Below are 12,292 nucleotides of genomic sequence, written 5' to 3'. Positions count from 1 at the left end.
TTGGGCCAGTGAAGCAACATCCTCTACAACTAGACTGAAGAACAAAACGACAGCAACTTGTCTGTTCCCCTCCCCCAATTCCCCAAAATCTTTAAAAACAAAACAAACAAAAACAAACAAACAAAAAAAAACACACAAAAAACACCACTATCCTCTGACATTGAGTTTTATTGGGTAGTCGGGAAAGTCATGACATATTTTTCTAAGTTTTTCAATGCACAAATGCATCATGACTTTTCCGACAACCCAATAGTACTTCAGGCTACAGCCAGTTTTTTGTATTTAAATGCAAACAAACAAGCAAACAAACATAAATGATGTCATAACATTCTGGTAATAAAAGGTCCATGTATGTATTATGCTTTCATGTTCTGATAATCATAACAAAATTTGACTGTTGGGAAATTTTAAAAAATTTATTTCCACTCCACTCAAAATAATAGTTAAAACTAAAGTTTATGCTATAGTCAGTACAAAATCATCATAGACATGTATACGACTTGAAAATTTTTTTTAAAACACCTCCAGTTTAAATTTAACACTGTCAGTCATAGAATGTTTTATTTTAAACTTGCTGTTCAAATTTTCAAATACCACACATGTGGCAAAAAAACAGTTAACACACAACATCTGCCACAATTCTATCTTTGAACTGCCTTTTCTATATTATGATATGTTACAATTTCTTACATTCATGGTATTTTTAAAGGCAGCAATGTCAATTTTTTTTGCTTTGAAAACAGTTCCATTAATGTTCTGAAGTTGCTTAAAATGACAACTTTTTCCCTTTAGAATTCTATTGCTGCCCACATTAATGAAATAATTCAACATATTATTAATAAGTTGTTGAGAGGTATACGGTACTCAGCTTTCACCTCTAAGTTAAAACCAACTTCAATCCAAAACAAGCATTTTCCTAAATCAGGATACTCTGCTACTTTTCTCAAAAATATTTCCATTCTGAAATAAGTTTCTGTGTGTGTGAGATACAATAGTTTCATCTTTTATTCCTAACAGAACTCATGCTGTACTTTTTTTTCTCAAAATATATTTGACATAGTCTGTGCAAAATGTTAAGTTCTGTATAGGTATGTACCTTATTTTGAAAAAGTTTATAAAATATAATTCCTAAAAACAACCTCAACATCAGACAATAGAGGAAGAAGAAACATATCAGACACAGCCTAATTATTCACATGAGAAAATAAGTATGTTCTTAAAGCTCCAGTAATACATTCCTTGAAAAAACTCAGAATGCACTTTGGTCATTATTAAACATAGAACACAGGCAAATAAAACAAAATGCTTTTGCTGTTTTCTACAGAAAGAAAATATACTAGAGGCTGAATTGAGGCTGATCAAAAGGAATGGTAGGAGCAAAGTGATATTATGACATGGCTCTGTTCTCTACACATTCCTGATCTTAAGATTATGATTTGGGGATTAGAACTGCACCAATCAAATAAGTCATTTACAACTAATTATTTTAAATCCCCTAAAATGTGGTTTAAAAATGTGAGGATATTAAACACAATACATCTTGCACCAAAAAATTCTAGATTGTTCAAATAAATTCTATTTTAGAAACTAGATGCTCAGTTTTAAAAAAATGGCAAAAACATTTCATGTCTCATTTATTTCCTAAAATATTCTTGATTGATTGTACAAATATAACAACTTAAAATCAAGGTCCAATGTAAGATACTATCATATTTGCCTTATTTACCTAACATGCCAACATGATAAGTTCTCATTTGGACACCTGGCAAATTATTTGGGGGTGGGGGGATGGGGGTGGTTAACTTTCCAGGTTAAAAGCATCTAAAATAGCCCTTATATAATTGGAGAGGGGAGGGAGGGATGTATCAGATTAACTTTAGAAGATAGAATTTGCAAGCTGAAGCTGTCTTTTTCTGAAAATTTGGATATACAGTATTTTCATAACTATCAATCAGAGGAGTATCTTATTGGTTGTTAACCTTACTGTCAAGTTGTTCATTTGAGTGTGGTATGAACAGCATACACTATAGTGTACCATGGGGAGAAAATTATTATACTTGAGTAAACATAATGTACTTCAGTAATATCAGTAGGCACTTCACTTGTGAGATGAGTATATACCTCACTCAAAAGGATACCATATCATGCCCTAGTACACTATAACATATCCCATATAAACATACGCATTAAAAGTAACAATTTTTAAAAGTGCACATTTTGAGCATGCACAGTTAGAGCTGTGCAAACAGCCCAGTGTTTCAAATAAATACAATTATTACTAGTAAATTTTTATCAAAATATCTTACAGTATGGTAACCATTTACAATTATTGCTCTATTAAGAGTTTTATCATCAAAGAGCACTTTGTTGACCTGTTATGTAATACCATATATATTAATACTGAAGGGTGCTTCACTGCAGCTTAATCAGTTTAGATCCTGGCATTGTTCCAAAATAATTCAAAAGAAACCCTGACTGGATCTTGATTTACTGAAGAAAAAATGTTTCATGTGTCTAGCAGAGTTCAATGCGATATTCCAAAGTTAAAGACGTTTTCCTCGAATAAGGCAAGTTCACGGCATCGATGGAGAAACAGTGTTTAGCAATGGCTTCTATTCTCACGAGTTGTTGTTTTGTCAATTATTTGTGAGCAATTACCAGGATCTCAAGTATCTGGATATCAGTTTTATCACCCTTTCATCAACAACTAAGCACATCAATGCTACAAATAAAATATAAAGACTAAAATAAATGTAAAAAAACCCCCCAAAAAACAGTGAACAGGTAAAATAAATATAAGAATTGCACAAGACAGTCTGATGTAAACACTTGGATTTCCCAGCTGAGGCTTCCGAAGCAGAGTCAGTGGCTGCTTCCAAGCAGCTTAGTTGGTACTTTTATTCTGGAAAAGAGGCTACATCTCCTTTTCTCCGAATTGTCATGATTTAATCTTCCACAGCTGGTGAAAAAATAACAAAAGTAGTGACCATTAGAGCCAGTTTTAATAGCACAACTTATGAAATTATATCACAGAATACTACTTTTTATGTAAATTTCATACTATTTAAACTCTTTTATCCTTTTATTTTCAAGAAGAGTTCACCTTAAATAAAGTGAAAATCACATTTCTCTTGCTTTCTTTTATAGGGAAGTGGCAATATACATGTACTACTTGCTTGATATAAATGTTGTACAACTTATTCACTAACAGCTGAACATACTTTGGAGGACGTATGCATTACTATATAGATAAATAACTTTTGGCCAAAAAAAAAAGTAGGTCTCTTCTTTTTATTTTTTATCACCTAACTTAGATTCAGATTATATGAGTAAAAATAAATACCTCCACTTATCCTACACAAGAGCCCTATTTGTAATGAATACTGTTCCAAATTAGGAGTTCCAACAGTATTATAAACCAAGAATGCTCATCATGCTTTGAAATTAAATGTGAATTATTTTCACTAATTGTGTACAATATTATCAAAATGATTCCATTACTGCACATGTGAGATCTCAAAAGAGTGCTAGAGTAAAATAAATGTCACAACAATGTAATAGGGCACTAAGTAAGAAAAAATACCTGCATGCTCTTACCTTTAAATTAAATCCAAGCAAGTCACTGATAACACCAGAAACGGCTGACAGGATGACAACCTGCGTGATGTTATAAAGGAGTGGATTCATTGTAAGCCCATATAATCTAAAGGGACTGTCCAATTCCTAGAAGAAGAGAAAAAAGTCATGAGCCCAGATTCATTAAGAATTATCACAGTTTAACTAATTCAAGGCAATATGCAAAGAGGATTTAAAAAAACTGTTTCAAAAAGCAGTTACAAATTATGGAGTTTTAGAAAGGATACACTTGGTTAACCTAAAATAAGTAAATCTACTTTTAGCATTTTTTTTTTTTAGAATAAGGTGTCTTCCTTCAAAAGAACTCTGTAACCAACTGATGGCTGCCAAAGGGGAAGGGGGTTGGGTGACCTGGGTGAAAAGGGAAAGGGATTAAGAAGTATAAATTGGCAGTTACTAAATAGTCATGGGGATATAAAGTACAGCATAGGGAATGCTGTCAATAATATGGTAATAACTATGTATAGTGCCAGGTGGGTAACTAAGACTTACCAGGGGATCACCTTTTAAGTTATATAAATGTCTAACCGCTATGCTGTACCTGAAACCAATATAATATTAAATTTCAACTATAATTGAGAAAAAAAATCACTCTGCAAATTTTAACTCCAACTTCCACCCCAAATGAATGACTAGTCAAGTATTGGTCTAGTAGCTACAAGATTTGAGAGCATTTTTTAAGTATATGAATAGAAAATGAGAAAGAAAAATGTCTTTTTGCAGAAGAATTAGAAATTTAATTGGCCAGTTTTCTGTCAATATTAATACATATGTAAAGACTCCTCTTTGAGACAATTTTTGAATACATGGATTCATTAGTTAATTGACTGGTTCAAACACTGAAAGTTCTATTATATGCTAGGCCCTGTGCTAGGCTCTGGAAAGTTAAAATTCAGTCCCTGCATAGAAGGACCTTACAGTCTAACAGACATGCAAATAAATAAGGCAACTATGAGAGTCCCTATAAGTGGCTTGTATAAAAGGCAGAGGTCACAGAGGAAGGTGCTCCTGAAACTTCATGGGTCGGGGAGAGCAGGTATTCCATCAAGACCCATGAGAACTTGGCGCCTTTGAATTGCTAGAGGTTGCTCAGCACCATTAAGAGTCCAAGTGCAAGGAAAAAGGTACTTCCAATTTACAAAATGGGCTCCTTATGCACGGGTCATTCTTTAGGCAGACTGTATTGACAGACAGGCAGTAAAGGAATTTAATGTGGGGAACAGTATATCAGATGTGCATGTGAGAAAGATAGTAGGGTCAGCAATGTGGAAGATGGCAGGGAAAATAGGACTCTAGAGCAAGATGCTGTTAAGAGTTTAGTGCATCAAAAGCCTAAGTGAGATGGTGGGGGTCTGACTTAGGGCAGTACTGATGGGGAAGAGGTGATGAATTGGAAGATATTTGAGAGGTTGAATCAATGTGCCTAAGAATTTCTTGGCTGTGAAGAGTGAGAGAGAAAGAGAAATCTATATTAAGTCCCAGGTTTCCGACTAGAAGACTATGTATCAGAAGCGATAACGCTTGTGCTTTGTATTTTAGTTATTTTAATATTTTTCTCCACTCTGAGTCAGAAGCTGCTCTTAAATCTCACCTTTATAGCCTCCTCCTATCTAGCATAGAGCTAGATATTCGATACATATGTATCAAATAAGCCCTCGTCTTCTGAACCCTTTTAATGCCTAATATACTGTGGGGCGCAGTCTATACCCAATTAACACTTTCTAGTTGAGTGAGAATTAACAACAACATTGGGCCGGCCGAGTGGCGCGATGGTTAAGAACTGGCTTGGGACGCCAGAGGTCCCCGGTTCAGATCCCACCTATGAGGGCCAGTGACACTGCCCTCCACAGCTAAGATGCTGAACAACAGCTCAACCTGGAGCTGGGCTGCTGTGTGTCGCCGGCGATGGCGTAGGCTGCAGCCCCTGTGGTAGTGGGTTGCTATGGGCTACTGTGTGTAGCCAGCAGCCAGCGTGAGCGGGCAGCAGCCGCAGTGAGCGGCCGTCCAGAAGCCGGCAACTGATCTGCCTCGCCCGGGAAGAGCGCAATGATGGTGCCAAATTGGGTCAGTGAAGCAACGTCCTCCACAACTAGACTGAAGAACAAAACAACAGCAACTTGTCTGTTCCCCTTCCCCCAATTCCCCAGCGCAGTTCCCATCCCCCCAATTCCCCAATAAAAATCTTTAAAAAAAAAACACAAAAAACAATAACATTAAGACAACTAATTTCATACCATTCTCTGACCACTTATAAACAACTCTACGAATTATATGTAGTTTGTTATAGAAATTGAGATTTTAAAAAATATTTTCCTCTTAAAAAAGAAAAGCATTACTAACACTGCAAAACAGTGATCAAAATATTTTATAAAATTACCTCCAAAGAGTTTTTATAAGATCAGATACATTGAAATTATGTTCTTTTTGATTATTACCCAAAATGACTTGAAAATATAAATATTTATTTGTAATATGTATTTATTATTATATAATCATTATATAGTACTACTTTTTAAGCTAACTCAGGCCAAGCAGAATACTGCCCTACAAAATACAAAATGAAAAACTTTCTGAATTAACATTAAATCTTCTTTTTTGAAATCTATTTTAAAGTTCTAGCAGGCAAAAATTTCCAAAGATGCCAAAGTCTACAATATTCTAAACATTATTAAACGTCTTAAAATTTCAAGTTATTAAAATTTCAAAATGAGGGGTGGCCAGGTGGCTCAGTTGGTTAGAGCACAAATCTGAGAAACAGGTTTGCTTATTCGGTTCCCACATGGGCCAGTGAGCTGCACCCGAGCTGAGCTGCCACTGAGCTGCCGATGGGTGGCCAGACGGCTCAGTTGGTGACAGCAAGTGCTCTGAACGAGGTTGCTGGTTTGACTCCCGCATGGGATGGTGGGCTGTGCCCCCCCGCAACTAGATTGAAAACAGCAACTGGACTTGGAGCTGAGCTGCGCCCTCCACAACTAAGACTGAAGGACAACAACTTGACTGGGAGCAGATGGGTCCTGGAAAAACACAATGTTCCCCTTCCCCAATTCCCCAACACTGTTCCCTTCCCCAATTTCCCAATAAAATCTTTAAAAAAAAAATTTTTTTTTCAAAATGAAAGGATTTGGATTACTTTATTAGTTTTGTAATGAGAAATAAAATGTAAATTGCATAAATGTGGTCAAATATAATTTGGAAACAATGTGGATAATCATGAAAACAAAATACAAGGCAGGATCTACAAACAAAAGACTAAGATACAATGTCAGAACAGCATATTCTACATTATATCCATTTTCAATTTTATTTTTACCTTTAGCAGTTTAGTAGCCAGTTTTAAAACATTATTCACCAGTGTCAGTTCCTCTTTTTTGTTAGGTTTCTTCTCCATTTTCAAGTATAGGTTTATCTTTTATAAAAAAAGCAAACAATTAAAATACTTAAAATAAGATACTCATTTTAAAAAGAAATTGAAAGATTTACACTAAAATATTAATGGTAGTTGTCTGGTTATTGAGATTATAGGGGATATTAATATTCTTCATACTTTACTATATATTCTAAATTTCCTACAATAAATGTATTATTTTATAATAAGAAAATAACTATTTAAACTTTTCAAATATAAAAGCTGAAACAAGAAAGAAAAACTGGATGTCATTATTTAAAAGGTGAAACACTTTAGTCCCACAGCCAAATCAACCTAAAGTATAAACAATAACTAAAGTTAATCACTTGGTTTGTTTGCTACTCTCTTTTCATTTTAATTGAACTCATTTGACAAGGTTACCAATTTTTTAAAATCAAACTACCCCTGACAAAAATATTCAAGATCATTGGCGGTTAAGTTTCTTTGAATAATTCCTATGAAATGGTAAAGAAAATGTTAAATTCATACAAAATAAAGTTAACCATCAATATTATTATGCTTTATCCTTTCTATTGAATAAAAATTCAAACATGGCTCTGCTACACCGTAAAGCAAATATATCCCACTAATGGTTTAAAACCCATCATTTCTATAAATGGTGCTTCTTATCAAATGATGATGAGACATAAAAACAGTGGATTAGATTTGAAGTCTGTATCAATGCAGGAACACTGAAGAAAGGCTTAGGTCCTATCAAATTTCAAGTTTTGCTTTACAACACAAATGGTCTTAATCTAGTAACACAGGCTCCTCAAAAACTTGAAGTAAATGAAAACATTTTAGTTTTATATGTAGACTATGGACATTAATTTGTAACATAATAAACATGTATTCTCACCTGTTCTGTTAGTAATATTGAGGTATTGCTATATTTTTTACTTGTTTCTGATCCAAGAGTAACAAATCTTAGCAGAAAAAGTGTTAACGAGATGCACCAGATTACCAGTTCCCAATTGTAGTGACAATCAAGGAAGATCTCATGCACATGAAGCAACTAAAAGTGAAAAAGGCAACATGAAGAAGCAATGTGATTCAAATTCTTTTGAATAGAAAGTAACATTTTACTTCATACAGACCGACCATGAATGTAGTATTACATTTTAAAAACATTTCACATTTATTATGAAGTATTTCAAGCACATAAAAAGCAGAGTATAATGTAATCAAACCACATGGGGCCTCTACTTCTTTTTGTCAAATCTTAATATTTTACAATATTTCTTTCAGATTATTGAAAAATAAAACATTAAAGATTCATTTGAAGTCCCTTTAAACTTTTCCTTGATCATTATTCCCCTTCTTCCCCATTCCCTCTGTAAGGGTAATAATGTTATTTTTTGCGTGCAGAAATAATGCATGCAAATACATATGTGTACGTAGTTTATACATATATGTAGTTTAGCTACATATATATATCCTTAAACTATGTTATTTTACATCTATATTATAATTCATAAAAATGTTATTACTGATAGGTCGGTCGGTAAAAAAACGTGCAGTCAGTCAAGTTAAGAAAGTTTAAGAAAGTCTACTTTATTAAGAGAGAGTCTATCGGGCTGAGCAAAGATAGCTACAGCCCGGGCTGCACGTCTAAAGGAGACTTGCAGCCCGGAGGGAGGGGATGAGGAGGGTTATATAGGGGCGGTGATGACAGGGTAGCATTGTTTGAACAGAAAGTGTTGACTGCCTGTATGCCAATAGCTGTTTAGGGGCATTTTCTGTTATCGCAAGCTGGGTTCTATCTGCAGGTGCAGGCCAACAGACATTTTGTTTTCTTGCAAACATGGCTCTGTCTGTTAAGTCAAGGTCTCTGAGACCTAACATTCAGAGACCTAACATTAAGTCAAGGTCTCTAATATTCAGAGACCTAACAATTACATTGTTCACATCATTCTTCAATTTGCTTTTTATTCCACTTAATTTTGTTTTCAAGATTTATCCATGTTGATACATAAAGCTCAAATTCATTTATTCTAATTCCTTCCTGTAAGGAAGGTATTATAGTAAAAGAGTCCACCACAATGAATTGGCCTCCTCTATACATTAACTTTTATTTTGTTGCCAATTTTCCTCATTAAAGGCAATGCTGTAATAAACATCCTTTTAACTGTTTCTTTGTGTGTAAGACTCTTTAGGAGTAAAACTGCTGGGTCCCTGGATATTCACATACAGAATTTTCCCATGTATAAGATGCACCCTTTTTCGAAAGATTTGGGGTCTAAAAACTGGGTGCATCTTATACAGTGGTTGTAGTTTTTTTACTTGCATTTCCCTCAAGTGATGAGGAGTTGTATGAATTTTATGATGAATAAAACTTGAGTTCAGTAACTTTATGTAATACATTTTTTTCAAATTTTGGGCCCCAAAATTAAGGTGTGCCTTATACATGGGAGCGTCTTATACATGGGGAGATACGGTATTTAACTTAATTAGCTATTACAAACTTCTCACTAAAACAGTTGTGCCAATTTATATTCTCAGCAGTGTTACAAGAGTTCCCTTTTTATCCACACTTGGTATTATCAAACTTATTACCTGCCAATCTGATGGGTGTAAATTATCTTATTGCTTTGATTTTGCTTTTCCTGATTATGTAAGGAGAATAGATATGTCTCATATACACACTTATTAGTCATTGGGTTTCCTCTTCTGTAAGTTAACCTTTCCTATTCCATATCCACTTTTTCTGTATCCTATAGGTTGTCTGCTTTTCTTATTGATTTATAGTAGTTACTTATATATTCTGAATAACAATGCTATTTAAGTCACATATTTTGTCAATATCTTTTCCCAGACTCCATTTTGTCCTAACAGTGTCTTTTGTAGTACTTAATTTTTAAGGGAAGGGTGCGGGAGAAGAATAATATATGAAAGACTGCATACGTCAGGCAAAAGTCTAAAATATTTACTATCTGGCCCTTTACTGAGGAAGTTTGTTGACCTCTGTCTTACAGAGCAAAATTGATTTTTTATGTTGATATTGTATCCATTTTTGTTGATCTTGACCTTTTTCCTGTCTTCACTGGTTAGCACCTTCTATCAAAATGCTGACTAGAAGTGGTAGAGAGGGTAACTGTCGTATTTTTTATTGTCAAATTACCTCTAAGGTAATAAATATCATATGTACAATGTTTGCTCCAATTTTGAAAGATATACTTTATTAGATTAAGGACAGACAGTACTTTCCAGTCATTGTATTATGAATCACCACTGAAATTTACCAATTTGTTTTCTGCATCTAACTGAGATGATTGGATATTTCCTCCTCCTTTAGTCAATTAAGGGAGCTCAAACTAAATTAATGGATTTTTTAAAGTTGAGAATCTTTGTGTTCCTGGAATAAACTATCTTGATCATGGCATATTTATTGTTATTAAATTGCTGGCTTCATTGTCCTAGTAATTTGCAACTAAATTAATAAGGTAAATTAGTTCATGGTTTTCCATTTTATATTGTCTCGCTGGTGTTGGTAGCAAGGTTATATCAGCTGCATAGAATGATTTGGGGAAATATGCCCCGTTTTTCTATTCTCAAGATATTTTGTGTAGGATTAGGACTACCTGTTTATTTGAATATTTGGCAAAATTCACCTGTGAAACCATAGGTCTAGAAGACTTCTGCTGGTGGCACGTTTTTGAACTACTGAATCAATAGTGCTTTATGGTTATAGGTCTCCTCAGGTTTTGATTTTTGATTTTTTTTTTTTAGCTGAGCCATCCTGCCACCTGTTGGCAGCTCAGCTCAGGCCAGGACTCCAACCGCTATTGCTCATATCTCGCACTCTTGAGCGAGCTCTTAACCAACTGAGCCACTTGGCCGACCCCTCAATTATTTTTTGAGTCAGTTTTAAGAACTATGAATTTCTACAAAACTGTCCACCTAAGCTTTCAGCTTTAATGACATAAAGCAACTTATACTGGTATTCTTTTTAAAAAATCTTCATCTGTGCCAGTATTTCAGTTTAATACTGCATTTTTCCTTTTAAAATATTTGTTATTTATATGTTTTAAAACTTCCAAATATATGAGGTTTTTTGTCGCTGTCACTGTTTTCTACTTTAACTGCATTACAGCTAGATCAAGTGGTCTGTAGGGTATCAACTGAGAAGAACTTGTGGCATAGTACATGGGAAAGTTTTATAACTGTACTTATGCCTGAAAAGAATATGTATTCTCCAATTTTAGAATAAAATTTTGACTCTTTTTTAGATACGTATCTTCATTACATTTTTTTTGTCTGCTTAACATATATCAATTACTAAAAGAAATGTATTGAAACCTCCTAAAGTGGTATTTTGTCAATTTCTCAATATAGTACTATTGATTTTGGCTATATTTAAAGTTATATGATTACATGCATACAAGTTTGGAGTTGTTAGAGCTTCTTGATGAATTATTATTTTAATTTTTGTCAAGCTTCTTGAATTATAGTCTATTTCATCTGAATATTAATGTAAGTTTATCAGCTGTCTCTTGGCAATCTTTTTCTATCCTTTTACATTCAAAACCTTTCAATGTTACTATGTTTCACATCTTTTGTTGATAGCAGTAGATAGATTTTATTTTTATTTATAAGAGACAAAAGAACTATAGGGTGTACTTCAGGAACATGGAAATTAAATCCTGAAGAGACTGAGGCGTAATAAGAAATTGTGAGTAAAGAAATCAGTCTTTCCCTTTGGTTGCTTTAAGATTTTTCTACTTGTTTTTGGTGTTCTGCAGTTTATCTACAATGTATCTAAGTGTGGATTTACTTTTATAGCTGCTTCTTGTTCTTGTTATGCTTCCTAAATCTGAAAATTAATGCTTTCTTCAATTCAGGAAAACTCACAGCCATTATTATCTCTCCAACTATGGCTTTCTCTCTTCTTTTCATCTGGAATTCCTGTTAAATGGATGTTAGATCTTCCATCTGTCTCAGTCTCCTTTTCATATTTCCATCTCTTTATCCCTGTCCTATATTCTGGATAACTTTTGCCATCTCCTAGGTTCACAATTTTTAGCTATCTTTAATCTATTTTTTCTGTTTGTTGTATTTTTAATGTCAATGACCATACTTTTTCTCTGAAGTACTCTTTGGTTCTGTTTCAAATCTTTTTTTTTTTTTGAGTTCTCTATGTCTTGAACCACTTTTAACATGCTTATCTTATAGTTTCTCTTTGATCAGTCTATTATCTGAAGTAAATGGAGATCTAATCTGCTGTTTATTGATTAGTTGACCTACACATGT

At 33.9% G+C, this 12,292-nt stretch overlaps 1 protein-coding gene across 1 annotated transcript in view; it reads right to left on the bottom strand.

Annotated features, from left to right (window-relative positions):
* Window positions 1–330: 330 nt before the first annotated feature.
* The window catches only part of LOC109389508 (putative homeodomain transcription factor 2), a 27,877-nt gene continuing 15,915 nt past the window's right edge, over window positions 331–12,292 (bottom strand). The window contains exons 5-8 of the mRNA XM_019655110.1: window positions 7,902–8,057; window positions 6,947–7,042; window positions 3,598–3,723; window positions 331–2,959 (exon numbers count right to left, since the gene is read on the bottom strand). Of these exons, the coding sequence (XP_019510655.1) occupies window positions 2,939–2,959; window positions 3,598–3,723; window positions 6,947–7,042; window positions 7,902–8,057 (399 nt within the window). The 3' untranslated portion in view covers window positions 331–2,938. The remainder of the gene's footprint in view (window positions 2,960–3,597; window positions 3,724–6,946; window positions 7,043–7,901; window positions 8,058–12,292) is intronic.

This window comes from Hipposideros armiger, unplaced genomic scaffold (assembly GCF_001890085.2).
Source record: "Hipposideros armiger isolate ML-2016 unplaced genomic scaffold, ASM189008v1 scaffold_236, whole genome shotgun sequence".
In the NCBI taxonomy this organism is placed as follows: Eukaryota; Metazoa; Chordata; class Mammalia; order Chiroptera; family Hipposideridae; genus Hipposideros; species Hipposideros armiger.
This window is presented reverse-complemented; position numbering and strand designations above follow the sequence as displayed.